The sequence below is a fragment of the Pelecanus crispus genome, chromosome 2 (assembly GCF_030463565.1).
Source record: "Pelecanus crispus isolate bPelCri1 chromosome 2, bPelCri1.pri, whole genome shotgun sequence".
Classification (NCBI taxonomy): Eukaryota; Metazoa; Chordata; class Aves; order Pelecaniformes; family Pelecanidae; genus Pelecanus; species Pelecanus crispus.
In genome coordinates this window covers 131094413-131116921 of record NC_134644.1, presented here as the reverse complement: position 1 = coordinate 131116921, position 22509 = coordinate 131094413, and the positions used below count along the sequence as shown (strand labels likewise).

At 45.6% G+C, this 22509-nt stretch overlaps 1 protein-coding gene across 2 annotated transcripts in view; it reads right to left on the bottom strand.

The window, feature by feature from the left end:
- Nucleotides 1-22509, bottom strand: part of RGS20 (regulator of G protein signaling 20) — a 39555-nt gene that overhangs the window by 8137 nt on the left and 8909 nt on the right. The window contains exon 1 of one of the 2 annotated variants that reach the window (XM_075705571.1): nt 11113-11211. The exons of the other annotated variant lie outside the window; for it this stretch is intronic. Coding sequence (XP_075561686.1) covers nt 11113-11211 — 99 coding nt within the window. Of the gene's footprint in view, nt 1-11112; nt 11212-22509 lie in introns of those variants that run through there. 2 annotated transcript variants of the gene reach the window in all.

The following is a 22509-nucleotide window of genomic DNA, read 5'->3' as shown; positions in this document are numbered from 1 at the left end:
TTGCCTTCCTTTCTAAAATGTTTAGCCAGGTTTAGGAAATACTATTGTTGTAACCTGGGGGAGAATGCACAGATGTTGTCACGGACCCAACAGAAGTGTCAGGAGAAGACAGATTATTTTAGCAGAGTGCAGCATTAAATTGTGCTGGATTTTTTTCTGCTGAATTTATTTCTCTCTTACAGAGCTTAATAGTTTTTGTTTTTCTGAGAACCACCCACTCTCCCAAGAGAAAAATGCATGACATGCTGAGCAGAAGATGCCCCTGTTTTGCAGGAGGAATAAAATATAAGAACAACGGTACAGATAGAAATGATAACCCATTTTGTAACTCTGTAGGCCTAATCTGACAAGCAATACCTAAATGCCCAGAAATAGAAAATCTGAAAAAGAACATAGCTTCCAAAAACCCACAACCTTTTTCATTTCAAAATGTGGAAGAATAAATGTGAAATGTAGAATACATTTGTAGGTACAGATTTCTTTCCTTCAGAGTTTCAAATTCCTAAGAATAGAACGAACCCCTCAGTACTAATTTCCTTCCAGATATCTATACTTTTTAAAATAAAGCATCTTCATATGTTGATTAGAAAGTCAGAGCAAAGAAAGCATTATTGGAATGATAATATATCTAACAATATTTCAGGCTTCTTTGGACAGTAAAAATTACTCATTAGAAAAGTGTAACTGGGATTCAGATATGCGCAGTTTATATAGCCTAATCCATCCAGTCTTACTTTTGAGATGTTTTACATGACTAGTTCACGCATTCATACCTCTAATCCATATTACAATTGAATTGACGGTGGTCTGAGTGGAAAAGCTGGTTCCTGCTTGTTTTTTTCCAAGCAGAAAGGTAAAGGATGGTAGAAATAGGAAGAATACTTTCATCCTCCCCATCTCATCCCACTGTGGCTTGATTAAAAACATCTTTCTGGATCCACTGTTAATATTTCAGGTTCTTCTTCAGAATTGTTCTTTGACATCTTTAATGAAAGGGAAAAGTATGTAAGTAGCTGTATGGCAAAATCTGCCCAGCAGCTTTATGTTCTTTGTTTCACTTATGAGTTGTACACCTTAGAAGTTTTCTGTTACTATAGGTTTTTATGAATGTTCATCATTGCATGATTTCTCACACAGTTCATGGAAAATGAAGGATTGAGCAATACAAAAATTCAAGACACATTTTTTTCAGACTAAATGATGCATTTTCATTTTTATTGGGCAGATGTGTACAAACTTTCTCATTGAATAAGCAAATAGTTTTTGGTCATCTATGTGATGAAGATTTGTTTTTGAAAGATATTTTTAGCAGATAAAGCATGCTTTCATGATAGCAGAGCTGTATTACAGTAATGGGAAATGAGAGAAAGAGGACTGGAATATATCTGTTGGCTTAAAGACACCACAAGCTTTTGAATTATAGACTTGTGTAGTGATTTTTGTGCATGTATTTCCTGTGGCAGTTGACAGTCATACTGTATGTTCAACAGAGGTTTGGAGAGGATCACAAACTTACTAGGATGTGACTTTTAGCAGTGTATTAGCAGGAGTACTGTGGTAAGATACAGGAAGTAATGTACTCCTCTGTGCAAGTACTATGGGTATCACATTCCAAGAAAGATAGAGCATCTATCTGAACAGCTAACAAGATGTTTACGCGGAAAAGTTGTAGGAGTTTGGGTTGTTAATCTAGAAAGGGGAACTGAGAAACATTTGATCATCTGGTTAGTAAAAACTTACAATGTTCTATTGTTCTCTCTTTCAGAGATAAATGATGAGTTAGCTTGGGCTAAATAAAATCTAGGCTTGCTTTTATAGGATAGCAAGGTAGAGAGCTGAGCAGTGGTGCAGGTTATTACAAAGTTGTAGAAACTCCTTTGGCACAGATAAAATTAAGACCCATAAGACAAAAAATTATCAGGCTGGTCCAGGTTCACAGAACAAGCAATGAGTAAGTGATCCATCCCAGCACTGGTTTGCTTGGAGTTTTTTTAACTTCATTCTTTCCTGCCTTTTTTTTTTTTTTTTTTTTTTTTTTTAATTAATGCAGCTCTGGCTCTAAGCCAAACTGTCATGAAACACATCGTTCTATATACCTTTCTACCTGGACCAACTCCCTTTGGCCACATAAGAATGATTAATCTGGAGGAGAAGTGGATGCCTTACATTAAAAGTCTAGGGTTTTGGGGTTCATCCTCTAACCAGAATTACAAAATAAAGTTAAAATGTTCATGTTTGCAGCACAATTTGTTGCAAATGTATATCCTAATCATGTTTGTACTGAGACCGTGTAATACCAGACATGAGGCCTGAACGCACAGTAAGACATAGGCTCTGCCTAAATGTCATCATTTCATACGTATATTCATGGATATACACTGGCTTTCTAGATTTCTTTGCTTTTTAAAAAAAGATGTAATTTTTTTTTTTTTTTTTAAAAAAAAGGTAAACCAGGGAAACACAAACCCTGCAATTTTGCAGCTGTGCATGGTGATATATAAAGTTTACCACACGCTCCCTATCTTCTGCTTTTGCTCTCCCGCAAACTGCTGCTTGGCTGGAATAGAGGCAAAGGCACAGACACTGAGTTTGTGCAAGTCATCTAAGGATTCATTTCCAAAGAAAAGTACCTTGAAAAGCATTGAGACTATCCGAGTATAACTGTACACAGGGAAGTATAATGATCTTGGAAGGTGTACGGGGAAAAAAGTCAGAGATGAAGCAAGTTGTCTGAGGTCATGCAGTGAGCTAATGACAGAGCCACTAATGGGACACAAACAGAAAAGCCTTATTTTATGTCTGTAGTTGTTTTTCTGCTACTTCTAGTATATCCAGAATTTCACTATGGGTTATCAAAGTTCTCCATCACACTTTGCTGCTTCTTACTGCAGCCACCGTAGCTGTGTAATGAGCCTTTCTAGACAACTGGTCGAATTACTGTTTTGAGTTGTGCTGTGCACAGGAATGACAGTAGATTTATCACCAACTCCAGTGAATATTATTTGTAGGAATTTACAAAATTCCTTGCTTCCTTACAGTACAACCCACATTAGCAACAATTTAAACAATTGCTTGACTGACTTGTGGATCTGTGGGAATGGAGGCAGCTATTTTTTTGCCTTCAGTAGACTTTAGGTGCTCAGGACAAAAAGGAGAGGGTTTTTTTTAGACCTCCCAATAAAAAGGTCTTCTGTTCATATAATGTTATGGTCGGTAATTTGGGACATCAGATGGTCTGACTGGGTCATGCAGTAGGTGTAAAGCCAATTAGAAAATCTAGTGCCTGTGTTCTTTGCAACGATGACGAGACTAACAGTAAATATTAGTTGAAGAATTATGCCCCTGTGGGATCCTACTGCTATAGTACATGGTACCAGTGATTGGTGACCTCTTCAAGTTTATTATCCCACAGTATGAGGCCGAAGAGCCTCAACTAACTGTAATCAAAACCAGTGGAAGTGAGACTGCTAATTTGGCAAGAGGGCTTTCCTTATTTGCTAGATTCATATTGTGGGTGATCAGGTTGTTTTAATAATGAAAAATCTGAATCAACAGCATTTTGAGCTAATAGCTTACCTTAAAGTTGTTAAAGGGAATGACATATATTGATACTTATGTTTAGCTAAATATTTTTCTTTCCCTGTCCTAGTTGAGAATACATTTGGCAGACCCACAGGTGGTGGAGTGGGCAAGTAGGAAAGAGGCACATGGGTATCGCTCCCCTGCCAGCTGCTGCATTTCATAAGTAGTGTAAGAGGTGGCCCAAACTTGTCCCCACAACCTGACCGTGATGCTTAAATAATGATCTGCGGTTTCTTAAACCAGTAGCATGATGTTGCAGAGAAATGCATGTACAGAGCTGGGCAGGGAAAACATTAGTTGTAGCAATCTGCTGGAGACTTTGGAGTTCAAGGAGCCCTGAGAGCTGTAGTGTCTATAAAAGTAAGTGCATTCAAGGGTGAGGGATAGTTCAGAGCTGTTATTTGTCTGTAGAACAAAAGGGTGCATTCCTGAGGAAAACAAGGGATGCAGCCATCCTCCTACACCTGGTGTTGTCAGGTAGATCACTCAAATCTGACAGGAGCCTGGGTTTTAGTCAATATGGCATTGAAGTGGGAAAGAACCTCTGATTGAACTGGGCAGACTTCTCCTCATAGACAAATTTTATAATGCAGTTAGAAAAAAAAAATATGAATAGACTAGGTGCATTTTCTGTAAACGTCAGTGCAAATGTTCTTTTATCAGCCAAAATATTGTGTTCCTTATTACCAGGTGTGCACTTTGAAAATGGCAATCAGTAAACACAGCTTCTTGTCACACCACCCTCCTAGGACAGTCACTTATTTGGTCAGCTGACACTCTGAAATAAAAACAAGATGGAGGTGTTCTTTCTAAGGTTTTCAGTTTGCATGGCATGCAGTTAATGTCTGGTTTTAAATGGTTTTTTACTGGCCAGTGTCAAGTATTTTGTTTTATTTCCCTGGACAATCAAATATAAATATGCTCATCAACAAAGAGGATGTTTTCTTTGGAACATCAACATCTCGTGATGACAGAAAACTCCATCCTAGTTTTTATACATTCAATTCTGAAGTATTAATGCTGATTACATGTAGTGTGCATCAGATTTTCAACTGCTGAAAAACTACATTGCTTCAGTGAAGACAAGGGGATTTATACCAGCTGAGGATCTGATCTGGTACTTGTATTTATGTTGCAGAGAAAAATGACTTCATATCTTGGGTTGGACTTAATACCAGGTGGTGCTAAGCAGAGGTGTTATGAATTGTCTGAAATGCCTTTCTTCAAAATTTGTATAAATGTTTTGTGTAAAAATCCTCCTCCTGCTTCCTGAATGCATTTACACAGATGGTTACAAACAGAGTTTTATCTTATCACTGAAAGTGACTTTTTCCATCTTACTAAGAGAATGCAGAGGGTGAATGCCTATCGGTATGATAAACTCTTGTTCTCTATTTCCACTCTTATTGAATAGTTTTGTATTTATTCTTTGAGAGAACTCTTACTGTTTTGACTATAAAGTAAATTTAGAGATGGATGTTTTTATTTTTTCCACGGTAGTTTAAGTACGTTTAGATTTTTAGATATATTGTTTTAAATAGTTAAAGATTAAGACCTATGGGATGCTGTTCACCTATTCTCACTGAGGTCCTTGCAAGTTCAGGAAGACCAACATCTCACAGGTTCAAGCTCAAATTACTGCTCTGTTTTGGGGTTTTTTTAAGTCACTTGGGTAGTCACACTGAGCTCTAGTGCTTTCCCTCTTTAAGATTCAGGTAAGGTTATATTGTGTCTTGAAGGTAAGAGAGGAAGGTCCAGGAGGAGAACTTACGAGCCCCAATGGAGGGATTCATCAACCTAGTGACTTTCTGGCTCATATAGATAGGGGAGGACTAAAAGGTGCTATTCTGCTGGTTCATGGGTAGTCAGCTGGATCTGATTTTGCTAGTATCAAGTCACTGTGGGGAATCACATCCTTGAACAGCACAGTCAGTCAGTGTCCAGACAGAACAGGCGTTTCTGTTGCAAAGATCCTTGTAGCGGTGGTGTTGGCTGGACCAGATGAGACACTGAATCGTACTTTACTGCGCAGTTCTTACATCCAGCTGGCCCATGCTCCTTGGGACCACTCCAGCGCGTGCATGATCCACCCCTAGCGATTATCATACAAAACTACCTAAATTGTGCACAAAAGACTGTCCTATGTGATCATTTCTGCATCTGCAGGAAGTTTTTTCTGACTACTTGCAAGTGACTGGCTACTTACAAGTCTTCTCTGACTACCTGCAGTCTACGTAGAGTTGGATCAATTTTGCAGCCTCGGAGTCTCTGGAAGGGCCATATTCTCCACTCCGGATGTTAATCGGCACATTGAAATATAAAGAAACTTGTCTAGGCACAGCGGGTCCTGCCTGGAGGAATCCACAGAACTGTCCAAATCTTGCATGGACAGCACCAATTAGTCAAATACTTAATTGAGAAAGGGGAGTAGGAGTTGAGTTAATCAGCTTGTCTCTGGTTGGTTCACTTTTTCAAGTCAATCTAATGTAGCATATATGCAGGTGCCTAGGTGCAGAGCTTCTGCATCTCCAGGGAGAGAGAGGTCCTTCTCTATATAATGATAACAACAAATTTAGTCCATTATGAAAATGTCCCTAAAAAGCAATGAACCAAAAATAGAGGAAAAATAATGGCACATGTTCTTGCTTCTTATCCAGCAAGATAGCATCTATGATTCATATAAAAAGGACACGCTCATATTACTGACTGCTAATAAGCAATTTTAAAAAAAAGTCTATGGATTTAAGCAAGCATCTGAAAAGCTACTTTTGACAATAGTGGAAAAACTACTTGTATGCCTTCAGTAATGCTGAGGTACTGGAATAAGTATGTCTGTCGTACCTTTTCCACTCCAAGGCATGCCTATCTGACATTCAGATTATGAGGCATTTTTGTATGTAACCTTATGAACGCAAAGGAGCGAGAAGGTCAGGAATGAAAATTATTTCCCTGGTTAAAAGCACCTCAGATGATATTTGGCTTGATTGTAACATTTATAGTATTTGCTAATCTCTCAGTAGAAAGGTGGGCTACCAAGAAAATAGCTTTTCCAAAGGAGGAACGTTTAAAATCTAAGCCACAAATGTCAAATTTAAAAACAAAACAAACCCCCAACCAAATAAAAAAAAACCCAAACAAAACCAAACACACACAAGAATCCATAGAAAAGAAGATTATAGACAAAGCTTTTATACTTTTATCCTTATTTCAGGCCAAAGCACAGTGGCATTTTCTCAGCTCAAAGTGCAAAGATTCTATTACTTCCAGGTTATTACTTAAACATAAACATTACTCCTTGTACGTGTTACACTCAGGCAGGTGTGCAAGCCTTAACTTGTGCTTGGGTCCGACTCGCATGGCCGCGGCATGAAGCTTTCACAGCAGCCATACAGCCTGCGAAGCCCCGTGCTGTAACGCTAGCTGACAGCCAGCTGGAGTGAGCGCACAGATGTGCATCATCATAGTCCAGTTATTTTTCAGCAAATACTTCCTATCCAAACTCCGTTAAAACAATGAAAAGCATCTATTTGTTTCAGCGAGCTTTAGGCGCGGTTATGTAACTCCCCAGAAAACAATTGCTGCTCTCCCTTTGGATCCCCCCAGTAATGATAACCAGTGAGTTGGAAGAAAGCGATTCTGTCCTTGTCTAGCAATGTCCTAAGAGGCTTTGCAGCCAGGGTCAGGCTCAAAGGCAGTCTCTGAATTTTTACTTTTATTAATTGAGAAATACTTGGGGCTGCAACGTACTCCCACGGAAGCCCGTGGCAGTTTATTGTCAACTGAAATATGAACAGGAAGCTTGATGCTCGTGCTTCTTCCCCTTCATTGACAAATTTGACACGCAGGCTTTCTGCATCAAGCAGTGTACTATTTTAGAGAAGAATTATAATATATGTTAATGAACTCACCCACACATCTGCGCATGCTTTAGGCATAGTTACCGGATTGCCCACTTAGTGAGTTAAGAGCAAGAGCTCTTGGAAGTTTTTTCGTATAACTGGAGATTTGGCGTCTTGTAACGGGGTGACTGAAATGGTTGGGAGTTTACCAATGCAAGACAGAGGTTAGCAGAGAGGAGACCGGCAGCCACACAGAAGAAAGCAGTTTCTTCTGTCCCTGCTGCACCCGAGTCTGCCAAAGGCTTAAGTGGATAAAACTGCAAGAGAAAGAGGTATCCTTCTATGAGTTTAAATAACAATTCTGGGATGCTTTTATGTAAAATGTCTGGAAATTTGCGTGCCTTTACCTGTTTTATTTATTTTTCCAGAGGAGCAGCAGCTCAGAGGAGCTGGGTTCGTCTATTCAGATTAAAGCATTGCTTTACATTTCAAAAGGAATGGCTGAAAATGTATCACACCCGCATAGTAGCAGGTAATGGTGCCTTGATCATGTCACCTGTAACTGAGGTCTTTTTCTGCCAAGGGCTTAGATGTCTTCTTTTTCTTTGCTATTCAGTGCTGCACATTTGGCTGCCAGATCAGCCCGCTGTCTGCAAAAAAATTCCTGTACTGAAGTATTTTTCTGAGTAAAATCTGACTTTCTTGTTAAGAAACGCAGTTAATTGGGGTTTCAGTAAGACTTTTGTGTATTTTTTTTTTTTTAGAGGGATGCCCTACATCTCCTCTGGTCGTATTGTAAAGTATTTCTTTACTTTGGAATTTATCACAGGAGACTTCACTGAAAATGTGACTCTAACATGCAATTAGCAGGGTCACTGTCTGTCATTATTTCTCCTATAATACGGGAAAGACATGAGGGAATTTTTTACCACCTGCATAGAAAAAGCAACAAATGCACCCTGTCACTCTGGTGCAGCTGTTTATGTGGGTACTATGGCAGTGGAGCAGTACGAATGCAAGTACGGGTGTAACTTCATCCCAGGCCGAGTCCCTTCACAAACCAGGTCATTGCAAACTGCCATTAAGTGAAATCAGTGTCAAGACCACCTCCTCTGCACAGCAGACTGTCGGCACCCCTTGTCTTGTCTTCTGGGGCAGCTGGAGTCAGCCTCAGTGGATGTACGTCACTTCACACTGGCTGATCAGCTCTCTCAGAAGCAAAACCAAACAAAATAAACCCTAGGCTTTGCCAGTGTTGAGAGTTCTACCACTGCTTCAGCCCTGCTTTGGCTGGCTTTAATGTCAGAGGAAGTATTTGCTTCTAGTTATTTTTATGCAGCTCGCTTTAAAAAAAATTTAAAAAAAAATTCATTCAGCCTAATATTTTACAAACCTCTTTACTATGCAAACAGTGAAACCGGTGCACGTAGCAGACTGATCTGCTCACTCCCATCATCTCCTACCGAGCGCTTGGTTGCATCGTGCTTAATTATGAATGGTCTCCAAAAAGCCCATTTTACTGTACTATGAAGTGACTCATATCACACAGAAGCTCCGATAACTCGCACTGGGTATTGGAGTCACATGGCGCTGTATTAGTGGGTGACTCATTTCACATTGTACTCGGTGCTGAGATCTGACTCATATCGAACTGTGCGAGGAGCTGACTGACATTGTACTGGTCTGAAAGCTGGTTTGAATCGGGATGACTCACCCTGGAGTGCATTAAATAGTGATTCACATACCGTTTCCTATTGATTCCGATTGTCGCGATTCACTTCGGATTGTACTACGCTGGCATCTGGCTGCTCTGGCAGGGTGGGCACTGCGGTAGCTGCCCTCTTGCCTTGCCAGCTCGCTCGGCTGTAGTGCCGAATGGAGCAGCGTCAGCCAAGAGGAGGATTACCAAAATCAATTTAAAAACTGAAATAAGGTCAGAATTTGACTTAGCGCACTGTCATTTCGGTCATGATGCTCTCTGGACTTCTTTGCTTCACCTGGCTATGACAAATACTGAAACGTGCCTATAAACAGAAAGTTAAAGAGTCGTGAAGCTCTAGCCAAGACCACTCTGTTGCTTCTGAGTGCTAGGAGATCTCCGTGGTATTCCCAAGACCTGCTGCCTCCTTGGGATAACTTTTAGTGAAGGAAAGAGGGGATGAATTTTTATAAGTGAGCACTGGTAGTTGCCTGTGCCTCAAGTTCATCACCTTGTGACCTGACAAACCTTATACTCTGACAGCTCTGTTCTGGTACTTTAAGCTGAGCCCTCAAAAATCACTACTCTGAAAAACGGGTACTGCTCTTTCCAAGGGATAAAGAGGTGTGAAACTGCTGAGGTGATGCTTCTGTGATGAACAATTTGCGACCCAGAGAAAAGATATCAAAATAAATATTGATTGGGGAGGGGGGACAGACAAGAAATTAAAGGGGAAATAAAACAACTGTTCTCTCATCTTAGAGCACTTTATAAAAGTGCTAGTTTTACGTTCAGTTGGCTTGAGCATGCTCTTAGTTTAGAAAGATGCTCCTAGTTTTAACACGACGCTCCTAATTTTAACCTGACCGCAACTAGGACTCCCCTAGCTGATAGCAATTTCGGTGCTTCTTTTAGTTGAGCTAGTAGTTACTGTTTTTTGGTCCTGTAGTACAGCAATAGCGTAACCGGCACCACAGTACCTAGCTCCCCGGAGCGCCGGAGCTGATGTTCTGTGTGTGCCATGGGCACAGAGGTACAAGGAGACTCCTCACCGATACGTCATACCGACCGCACTACAGGAAAAGTTTTGATCTTAGGTTTTTCGATAGCAAAAATGAAATAATGGAACGGTTGCATCAGGTGAATTACATTGGTATTAAATGACTGTAATTCTCACTGGCGTGTTACAAGGATAGTCTTTCACTTTTGGCAGTTGCGTCCAATTTTTATTACCTGCTTTTTCTTACCTACTGACGTTAACTAATGACAGAGCTCGGGAAGAGCTCTTTCTCTCACCCCAGGAGGCACGCTGCGGCCGGCTGACGCTGGAACCCGCTCTATGGAAGCGCTCGCTTCTTGCTGCTCCCCTCTGACTTTGCAGGGGAGCCGAGGGCCCCGAGCGCGGCCGTGCCGCGGGACTCCCTTGGCCCAGGGGCGGGGGGTGATGGGTGCCACCTCATCTTCATCCTCACTCGCGAAAAGCGGAGGAAGGGCCCGTGGGAGCGCGGCGGGAGCCCAGCCCAGGCGCCACCCGCGCTGGGGCGAGGGAGGCGGCGCGGAGCGGGGCGCGATCGCGCCCCGGGGCCGGGCCCGCGGGGAGGGGAGGGGTCGTGCCCTCGCCCCCCGGGGCCGTCCCGGTGCAGGCCGGGCCCTGCGCGGGGGCCGCGGCGGGAGCGGCGCCGGGAGCCCGTGGGGAGGGACGGGGCGGTGCGAGCCCCCGCGCCGGGCGCTGCCGGCTGCCGCCTCCCGACCTTCCGGGAGACGCGGGGGAAGCGCCTGTGGCGCCGGGTCCCGCCGGGTCCTCCCGGGGAGGGCGGAGGCGGCTCCTCGCCCGCCGCGGGGGCCCCCGCTGGCACCGCCGCCCGTCCCGTCCCGTCCCGTCCCGTCCCGCTGCGCCCGGGGCGGCCCCGGCTGCGGCGCGGGGGTCGCGGCTGCCCGGGGCGCGGGGCCGCGGTGCCCGGGGGGCGCCAGGCGGGACCGAGCGGTACTTACGGTGTCGGCGGCGGGGCCCCGCCGGGAGTCCTCGCCCGCTCCCCCTCCGGTAGCGGCGGGCCGGGCGCCCGGGGACGGCGGCTCGGCAGCCCCGCGCATGCGCCCGGCCCCGGCGGGCTCGTCTCACGGTGCCGGCCGCGGACGCGGGTGGGCTTCGCTCGCCGTGGCCGCAGCCGGGGAGGGGGGGGGGGGGGGCGAGGCCGGCAACCCGCGCTCCCCGCCCCGGCCCCGGCACGACGGGGCGGGCTGCCCGCCGGGCCGCCCCCGGCGAGGCGAGCACCGGGGGAGGGGGGGGAGCCGCTGCGGCTCAGGGGCGGTTTGCAAGGGGAGCAGCCGCCGCAGCGGCGGCACGGCGGCGGGGGGCTGGGGAGGGCGCGGCGGGAGCCATGGGGCCGGCGCCGGGGGGAGAAACGCCGGAGGAAGCGGCGTGAGCGTGTGCGTGTGCGAGGGAGCGTGTGTGCGCGCAGGGGAGGGGGTGGGAAGGGCTTGAAGAGGCGGCGGGGCCGCCGCGGGGCTCGGCGCCGGTGCTTTCATGTTCATCGATGCCTTCAGTGAGAGCCGTGCTTGGAAACCCGGGATTGGAGCACGCTCGCATTTTAAGTAACTGCAGGGATGCATCTTCCCTCCCTCCCTCCCCCCCGGCCGCCTCCCGTCTTCCAGAGGCGCACAGCTCACCGCCGCCGGGCTCTCTCGGTCCCGTTCTCCCGATTCAGCGGGGCGCGGTGGCCCCGGGGAAGGCGTGTGCCCGGCCCCGGGCAGGACGGCGGGCACCCCGCTCCGCCGGGGCGGCCCTCTCAGCAGCGCCCGCACCGCCACCGCCACGTTTTGGGGACTATCTCAGCGATAACCTCCCGCCACCGCGGTCCCCCGAGCAATCCCAAACGCCGTCTGCCCGTCGGCGGGACAAGGGTTAAGGGGACGGCTGCGGCTGGCTTTGTGTCCCCGCCGTCCCCCGGCAGAGCGACACGGTCTCGCCGTGAAACCGAGACGGATCCGGTGCGTGAACGCCCTGCGCGTTCTTCGGTTCCCGCAGCCGGGCTGCTGGCTACCGGGAGACCCGGGGCGGGCAGCCCCGCCGTCGGGGCTGCTCCCTTCCCGCCCGCGCAGCGGCAGCGCCTGGCTGGAGCCCCGGGGAGCGGCGGGGAGCGGCGGGCTGTGCCTGCGGAGCCCGGGGCTCTCAGCCGGGGGAGCTCACCCCGAGCCCCCGAGGCTCCCCCGCCGGTGCCGGCCGGGGGCACGTGGGCGGACGGCGGCTTCCCCGCTGCGGGGAGGAGGAGGAGGAGGAGGAGGAGGAGGAGAAGGAGGAGGAAGGGGCGGCCGCGGCCCCACGAGCGGTACTCACAGCGCCGGGCGGCTCGGCTCCGTGGCACGCCGGGCATCTCCGGCGCTCCGGGGGGAGGCGGCTGGGCGGCGGCGGCGGCGGCGGTGGCGGGGCCGGGGCGGGGGCCGGCGGCGGCGGCTCGGCCCAGCGGCCCCGCAGCAAGGCGGCGAGCGGGCAGCGGGCGGCCGCCCCGCTCCCGGCCAGCAGCACCGCCGAGCCCGCGGGGCCGAAGCCGGGCCCCGGGGCGTCTCGACGGGGCGCCGAGACGAAGCGCGGGCAGGGCCGGCGGGCGGGGAGCTGCGGCCGCAGGAAGGGGCTGGCGAGCAGCGCTGACAGCGGGGCGAGGGGCCCGGCAGGCCTCGGAGGCTGCGGCGTGCGGGGGAGGTGTGGGAGCGGGGGGACGGGGCGGGGGGGGAGAGAGAGAGAAAAAAACACAAAATAAGCGTTGCCGGGTGGGCAGGCGGGCGCCCTGCACAGCCCACCCCGAGGGGAGCCCCTCCACCGCGGTGCTAATGCGGGGGTGGCAGATTTGAACCCGCACCGGTCTGTCCCTGGGTGCTCGGGGCTGCCCCCTCACACCCCCCCCACACACCTCCCCCGCAGGCACGCTCGGCGTTTTTAACTTTTCTAAGCCGGCCCTTTAGGTGCGGAGTGGAGGAGACTTCTACCGAGCCGGTGCCCCGTGGGGCTCAGGGCTGGACGTAGTGCCAGGGGAGCACGGGGACGAGGTTGGTTCCCCCACCCAAAGAAAAAAAACGCACCCAAAAAGCCAACCACAGCTGTCGGGGGGAGCTGCGGCGGCGGGCGGGCCCCCTCGGCGCGGAGCGGGGCGCAGCCCCCCCCGGGCCCGGCGCTGTCCAGGGTGCTGAAGCCGCTCGGCACAGCCCGCTCCGCTCCGCAAGCGGCAGGGCAGCAGCATAGAATCACAGAATCATAGAATGCTTTGGGTTGGAAGGGACCTTGAGAGATCATCGTCTTACCCTTCCCTGCTGAGTGTCATGGTCCTGGAGAGAGGAAGCCACCCTACTAGAGCAGGAGCCCGGAATAGGAATAGACAGAAATCACTGCCATTCGGGCTCTGCCTCTCTTTTCTCTAGCGGTGATTACTGCCTGTTCCTGTTCTGGGTTCCGTTTTTTTTTCATCAAGGCTCAGCCCTTCCCAAAACCCCATTTCTGGCCTACAACCAATCTCTTGACATCAAAGAGACAGAGAGGAACTGAAGTCTGCACAGTGTGAAGAAAGCCCTTCCCATGGTCGCGGCGCCGCCCTTGAAGGCCAAAGCCACTGCTATGGCAATGGGAGAACACGGCTTGTGGTGCCGGTGGTGCCGGGGGACGGTGCTCGTTAGAGCTGAGACCTGCAGGGAAAGCTGCCATTCCTGCACATAAGGAGAGCTTGCTGTTGCTTAGCAGCAGAGAGTTCCCCTAGGTCTGTTCAGAGAGGTGAACTAGCGTGGAAGCTGGACAATGTTCCCAGGAGAGTGTAAAAAATAGAAAGGTTGATTCCCCCCCTGGCCCTCCCCTTAGCATTTTTCCTGCCCGCTGGCAAGGAGCCCTTCTGCAAATCTCTGCCCTTTTGGTCGAGGCACAAAGCACACAACTGGGGTGTTAAATACACTTCTGTGCTGAATTACAATTGTCAAGGCCCAGACAGGACCGATGGAGGTATTACAGGCTTGACAATTAGGATTAAATGATACTGCCTCACTCCTTGGCAGAGAAGAGGGAAGAAAGACTCAGTAAGGGCACCAAGGTGGTTCTTCATGTGTCCTGAGACCAAGATCAAAACACCTGCTAACACCACGGGCTTTTGAATCCAGCTCCTAGTCACTGCCAGGAAGGGCAGTCATTTCTCAGGCCAGTGAGTGGATGTGACTCCCCTAAGCCCTCTCTAGACTACGGTCCCAGGTGGCTTTCTAAATCTTAGCAGGAATGCTTGAACAAGTGCAGGCTTAAAATGCTGGCACAGTGTAACCCCTTTGGAAGGTACGGTCTTGCTCTATCCTTTGTATTTCTCTCAGGAGAGTCATGATCAATTAACACCTTATTAAAATGGCTAGTTTTTTCAACATTAATGATGCATAGTGATAGTGCATAGTATCGTATGAAAAGATGGTACTCATGCTCCCTAGCATGAATGGTGTTAGATAAACAAAGCCACCTAAGCTGACCGTCTTCCAGCGCTTGGTGTTTGTAGACAACTCTACCTAGCTCTGTAGGCAGGTACATCTGCATCATTGCATATGTACACAACCACCTAAATCCTGAAACAGCTGAGTGTCTTGGAGGCCTAAAGTCCTCTCAAAATTGATGAAATAGGCATCTTCTTCTCCTTTCTCCTTGACTAATGGATGCAGGCTGATGTCCAGCTGCGTAAGACAGAACTGCATAAACAAGCGCTTGGATTTTGTTGAAATGGGGTTTGAAGTTGAGGGACTCTAAGAGCTGAGAGACAGAGACTGAACCCTTTCCTCTGCCTAAAAGGAATTTGAGCATGCATTTCTCATGTGTGAAAGAAAATTCCCCAGTCATCAGAGTAGCTTGCTCTGCACGTGCATGTCTATGACCGTACTCTTAGTCCCCACTGCTGCCTCACTTTGTACAGGTTAATTCAACTTCACTACGACAGAGAGAAAGCAAAATGTGAACATCTTGACAATCTAGTTAGGCTGTATTTAGGCTGCATTGGGCCTGAGTTTCAGTTCTGTTCCAAAAAATACATTATGGAAAATGGAGTGTTTACATATGAACTGTGTATTTAATAAAATTAGCTTTAATCCCATACAGTGGCACCTCTGTTTGTAACATACAAGCTAAATATTAAATCATGACTCAATTTCAATACTGATATTAGCTACTACTATATAAGGCATTGGGGGAAAAAAAAAAAAAATCTCTTTACTAGACTTTCCTGAACATTTTGCATTAAGTCTCCATAAGCTATTGATAAACTTTTAGGAGGGAAGTCTATCCAGCATGCAGTAGTTTTCTTTTATTCTACATCAGAAAGGAGTATCTTTACCTGAGGGTGCCCTTGATATTTAATGTTGTCCCTTTGTATATTTCTTAGACTCCAGCCTCTCTCTTTCTGCAGATCTGCCTAGTTAATATATTTTCCTCATTTTGTCTTTGTGGGAATGAAGGAACCTGATATTCTTCTTATTATTATTATTACAAACTTGTATGGTAATTTTTTTTATTTGTTCTCATTGAAAATGTTAAGAACAGGTTACAAGAAAGGCAATCTAGAACATGTATCTGTATTTTAATAACATTGTATTCCAACATTCTTGCAGTCACACTTCAGTGGGTAACATAATGCATATATCAGCTTTTTGGGGGCTTGCTTGGCTTTAAGGTGTCAGGACAGATTGCTGGGCCTCACACCTGAACTTTTGCTCCTTGCCCAAGGAGAGGTCATACACATTTGTACGGTGGCTTCTGAGTACTAGTCTATTTTAGTGTTTCCTGCTCACTTCAATTGTTAAATGGAGAGTTTCTAGAGCACTGAATGGCTCAGATTCATAGTGAATTAGGGAGCAATTCAAAGAGAAAGTAAGAAGCCATTTTTAACTGTTTTCATTGCCATGAAAGTGCCTTTGTTACAAATCACTTTGAAGACTGATAGGCTTTTCTGGGAGAGGAGATATTTTCAGAAGTCAAATGAGTTTCCAGGGACTTTAGCTGAACTTAGTTTTGGGGTTGGGTTTTTTTGTTTGTTTGTTTGTTTTTTAAAATATATCAGCAGTATTATAGTATTTGCTTTATCTTATTTCTTAATAAAAACTTAAAATGTAAAAAAAAATATGTATTTGAAAGAGGCATTTTAAGTTACCACATTTTGAAGTGAACATAATGCTGGTGATATTATGGGAAACAGCTTTCTTGAACTGTTAAATATTTGTATTCTTCCAACATTAGTTAAATACATGTGTAAGTAACTTTTCTTAATGGATCTATTATTAATTGATTTCAAATAGAAGATGTAGGTTCAATGTTGATCGGAGGCAGAATAAACCGGAATCTTCAAACATGTAAAACTAACCATAGAGCTGCACGGAGTAGTCCACAGAGCATTAACTTATCCCACTTGTGGAGAAGCCTGTTAGTTTTTCATTTTTCATAAACATTAATAGCAATGTGTTAATTCTCCAGTAGAATTTACTTTGTGTAAGCTCAAGTGTGAAAGTCTCATGGGAGGTTCCTCCCAATGCCATGTCATTCACACTGTCAAAATGTAACCGTTCCGTAGGACACATATAGTGCATAAGGTTTCTCTTAGTCTTTTGCTGGAGGACTAGGTTTCCTCAAGGTCCCATGCTAAAACCTGTAATTGCATTATGTTAGGACTAATGCTTGAAAAGTTACTGTAATGCTTAGGCTTGGCTTAGATCTCAGTGCAGCCAGAATTGTTTGCTATTGATGGCTCTGCTTAGTACTTTGCTAATTATTTCAGCACCGCAAGGTTATTTTCTAGGGTGAGGTACTTTCTCTGGGTTGGTCAATCCCAGATGTATGTTCTGCCAAAACTCTCAGCCTCACTATTTGTATCAGTCAGTCTCTACTCTGCTGTCTTCACTCACAACCCTGTTTCTTTTCCACGCCTACATATCCCATCTTTGTTACTTCTAAGGAAGAGGAAGCTTAAAGAGAAATAATCTTTGAGATGGAATTAATTATTGCAAATAAGGAGATGTCTTCCAGTAATAGGACTGAATGCCGGGTTTTAGAGTGTCGGAGTCAGCCCAGCGACGGCTCTGCTCCCCATTCTGGCCCCAGTCCAGCTGATGCATGCAGGCACTGTGGGGTTCATGAGCTCTCGGACGAAGTTCTGTGGAACAACTCGTGCTTAAAATCCTTGGTGACTCAGAGTCTCTGGCAGAGTGACAGACTGCCCAGGAAGCCGGCAGCTTGGGCAAAGAAGGTCTAATTAGAAATTGCAATATGACACATACAAAAAAATGAAATCTTTGCTGAAGTACAACTGCATTAAGAAACTATGTCATTCACTTCATTCTCCATGTTTGGCAAATTGAAGCCTCAGTATATTCTGTCTGACCTGGTGAGAGGGTCATAAGGTGAGATTATGTCTTTATAAATAGTTAAAACTATAATGCCAACTACATTTTTTTTTTTTTAAAATCACAAGGTTAACATACATCTCTAATTCTATCCTTTTTTTTTTTCCCCTAAACCTTTGAATTATTTGGAGTCTTTAAAAAACCCTACACGTTTGGGTTGATTTAAAAAAAAAAAACTTCTCCCATCATGACAATGTTCTGTTAGGGTATGTCCCGATAACATCAGAGAACCTGTCCCAAAGGTCTGGGCAAAATGTTGACCAGAAAAAGATTAGCTTCTATATACAAAAATTGTGAGTTTCCAGATGATGCAAGGAAGCTGCTCAGTAACTCTCATTACAAGCTTCCAGAAGGTGTCACTGTGCACCTACAGTTTGAATGGGAACCTCAACAGTTGAGGCTTAGTGCCAAAGCACTATTCGCCCTTGTGCTATTAGACGTCCTCTTCTCTACCCATAATGGAAATTAAATGAACTAAAACTGGAGGCACGAATATGTTCCTCTTTTCGTGATTAGCAAAGGAAAACCATCTTCATAGTAACGATGTCACTCAAGAAGTACCTATCCAACCATGACCTGCAGGAATATTCCCGATATTCTAGGTTACACATAATCTAATTATTACGCAGGATCCTTACCAGACAGGTGCTTGGTAATTAATAAATATAGTTAAATTAAAGAAGAATCCTAAACTGACAAAACTGCAGTTTTTAGGTATAGAAAGTAGTTTATAGTTATGTTCCAGAGCTGATTCAGAAAGGAAGATTAATGGGGCAATTTGGAACCAACGTTCCTGAACAGCTCGAGGTTTCAGAGTAGTTCAAAGTGTTTCTGAAAGCCTGTTTGCACAGTGTGGCTGCACAATAATATTCCAGCTTGACAGGATTCCCAAGGAAGCCACTGTGACCTCTGCCATTGACTTTTGATCAGATTTTGGCCCTTAGAAAATCTGGAGGAATTGGGGGGATTATGCAGCCATGTTAAAAGGTTGATGGGAGAAAATATAACTCACTCACAGGATGTGGCAGAGAACATGAAAAGACATCAGAGCTAAAATGCACTATAATTCCTTTGAACAATAAGAACAAAAGAATAAAGAGCAGGCAATGAGAGACTGCTAAAGAGTATGAGGTTAAAAAGAACAGTATCAGAAATGAGAATGTTCTAGGCTGATAGATGCTGGCATGAAGAGGAAACTGTATTTGACTGATTGCAGACTAGTTTGAGGTGGTGACCAGGAGTATTTCTCCAGCATCTTAAAAAGACCTTTGAATGATGATGGGAGGAAGAGGAGCTGATTTGATAAGAATGACGGCAGGGAGAAGGTATGAACATATTTGGGAAATGGGAAAACTTCAGGTGATACCTACCCCAGTGTACTAAGTTATCAATAGAACTGAACAAATACTGAATTAGAGAGGTCAGGTTATCCCTGTCATGGAGACACCCCTGCGGAAGTGAGCGGAAAGGCCTGGGGCTTCCTTGCAGAATCTCTTACTAATCTTTCTTTCAGAGATGCCTTATGTGACCATACCCATATAGGAGTGCATGCCTGGATTAGAGAGACTGTGATTGCAGACAGCACAAATTACTGGCTGAATGTCATGCTTGCTTTAGGGTTAGGAGCAGACTTACAAACAGTATCAGTTCCCAGGTCTCCTTTGACACCACAGATACTGAGTTACAGGTTAGAGATACAGAGGACCTCAAGAAAAAAAACCAGAAGGGGGGAAAAAAAAAAAGCTCAGAGCTACTGAGCTCTTGGGGTGTTTCTCCTGTCTGATGCTCAGAGAGACTGACACTCCTTTCTGCAGGCCTGGACCTTTTCCTCTGGCCACACTGGGGCTGTCTGTCACGTTTTCCTGCAATTGGAGATACACTGCACTTTGCTGCAGTTCTAGAAGTGTCCTGAGAGAGGGAGAACAGCAGTTCAACTGGGTAGAAGATTGGACAAACCTATTTTTATATCCCATCTTTATGCATCGTTGTTCAAAACAACTCATTAACAGACCACACTTGTGGCAGTTTCCCTCCGTTACACTACTGTTTTGAAAGACGATGTCCTCCTCCTGGGCGGATGAAACATCCCTCCTAATCTCCTTTCTGCACTTCATTTCAAACATACCTCCTGACTGAATGCAGAAGAGACAAAGTGGGACTGCAAATGTCCTGCCTGCAATAGCCTATACTTTCTCCTCTGATCTGTAACACCTTTAACTTACTTCTCTTGATAACTTGCAAAGGCTGGTAAGAAACCAGTAGAGTTTGGCTTTTCTTTCTGTTTAAAGTGTGTCTGCTTACAACCCAATATGATGCTTGAGTGAGCACAGCTTTTTTATGAGTCTGAAATAATTTTATAGTCTGACTATGCCACTGTTGGTCAGGTAAATCATTCAAGCAGATGCTATTCTTGTACTTAAATGAAGCGCATGCATTTATCTACACAGGGTCCGTATGAACAGAACAAACAGTGCAGGGAGGAAGGCTAGTCTGTCATAAAAATAGCAACCATCTTTCAGAATCAAAAATTTCAGTGAACTTAAAGAAATGCTAGTTTGGAGAAATGTCCCTGGCATTTAAGGCTGTGACTCACTTTATCAGTCTTCTGACTGGAGAACTATTCAACTATTCTATGCAAAACCATCCAGAAGATCTGGATGTAAACTGAGAAACACCCTTTAACCCTCTTATTTAGAACCCATATTAAATATAGACATTATAGGTGTCCCATTTGTTGACATGCAGAATTCTGGGTACTGTGGATAAGTAAATGGAGCAAGAATTTGTAAATGAAAAAACAGAACAAAGGGACAGAGAGGAGCAACTTGGCCACTTCCCTGGTGCAGTCTGAGCACCCGTGCAAATCTAAGCACAAGTTCCAAGTACCAGAAGGCACAAAGGATGTGAGTGCCAAAGCTTATTTGGGATACTACACTCCAGGATTGGCAAGGAATCTCTAAAAGGAGATTCCGTTCCCCAAAGACATCCCTCCCAGAAGAATGCTTGTGTTTAAACAAATCAGTTCGGTAATAACAAGAGAAGACCACAGATTTTATAAAATCAAGCACTGCAATGCAAGAAAATTAATACTTTAAAATATTGTAAACCTCCTACCCTCTCATAATAAATGCTAATAGTTATGCAGTTCAAGAACAAATACTTTATCCGATCTTGGTCTAAGTCTGATCTACTGTTTTTGCTCTTAATTTGATTACCCTGAAAGGAAACAGTGAAGTCAACAGAACAGTAAGAACTGTTTTTTTCTTTATTGAGTCCTAAAGTAAATCACACAGGATGTCACAGGAAAAATCACAGCTACTTCCTGAAATTAGGCTGTGTTCACAAACAGAAACAAATTAATAATGCAGCAAAGTTGTGCCCTTCCCCTTTTTCTGTATGAATTCCTCAGCCTACACCTGACATCTCTAGACTCCTGAGAATAATTTTCATCCTTCTTGTGAGCATAATTAAGCACTTGCAACAGTGAACCAGGAAAACTGAGGTGACATTTTGTAAGATCATCAGCTGCTGCTTGGATGGCATCACTGGGCAGCTCCTGGTTTGTTGCAACTGTTCTTGCCTCTAACAGTTGATACGGTATTTCTTATTAGCTGCATTTTGAGGATAATGCTAAAAGTGTAATATTGAGGACAATTATCCTCCTGAGCTGTTTCCAATCACATCTGGCAGTAGAATGAAGATCTGTTAAGTTAAAGATCTCAACATCTAAGTTCCTGAAAGTTTCATTGGAATTGGTGCCCAGCACATGGATGGGCTGTGGGAAAGGTCAAGCCTTCTCAGGCATCAAAATCAGTCAGTAAGTAGGCACAGACCCACTGCCGAGCCAGCCTTCACCGGTTCACCTGCACACAGATCCTTGCCATTTCCCAAGTGTTACCCTTCCGCAGACCTTTTGGATGTGGCTGATGGAAAAATAACATTCTGCCTGCCTCAGAGTTAAGTTTTAATGCTTGTGATGAAACATATGGTTACTTATGTTGTACATAAACAAGGTGCTTTCATTCCCCGTGTGGCCTCTGGGAGAAGAGTGATGGTCGCTCCCTTGCATTTCCTGGCTTGGTGGGGCTTTGACTTTGACCTGCTCTCAGGAGGATACACCTGGCTGTCACCTAGCAACCTGGAGCTGGGCTTTGAAATTAAGATATTTGTGGTACGATATTCTGATTTTTTTTTTTTTTTTTTTTGCATATTTCTTCTGACTGGATTATAAAAAGATGCAAATAAATGGGAGTAAAAAGCTGTCCTGTTATTGCACAGAAGGGGCCGCAAAATGTAGGACTGAGTAAGCTCTAAATGGCTTGAAAGAAACATGTATTTTCCCCTAGAGTCTTTGAATTTTTTGTGGAAAGAAATTGCTGTGAAAAAGCATGTATGTGATTCATGAGTTTTGTGTCTTTGCATCACTCATGGGAAATGCATATCAGGTACCATGCATTGTATACAAACAGGCAAGGGGAAGGAGTAAAATACTCTTCATGCTCACTACATATACAGCAAGGAGTAATGGATTTAAACTGCAGGCAGGGATATTTAGGTTAAATACAGGTTTTTTAAAGGTAGGATGGTGGAGCACTGGAGCAGGCTACTTAGACTGTGGAGTCTGTGGTAGTGAGGTTTTAAAGAGCAGGCGAGGTAAACCTGTGCCAGGAAGGGCTTGGGGATGGTTGATCCTAGCAGCAAAGGTCAGACACACTTTCAGGCTCCCACCCAGAACTGCCTTTGACGATACGGCACCCCACGTCATTCTCCTGGTCACTGGAAGGATTTGCTAATTAGAGTGGACCAGCTGATACCTGCAATCCGGGCATGACTTATTCTGGCACTTAGGGATTCCGCTGACACTCAGAAATCCCTGAGAAGTCTGAGGTCAAAAAAACCCCACACCACAATTCTTCTTTCAATTGGACATGAGGTGTATTGGGAATAAAACAGGGTGTGATGGCAACACTGTGTTCGGGTGATCTCTACCACATG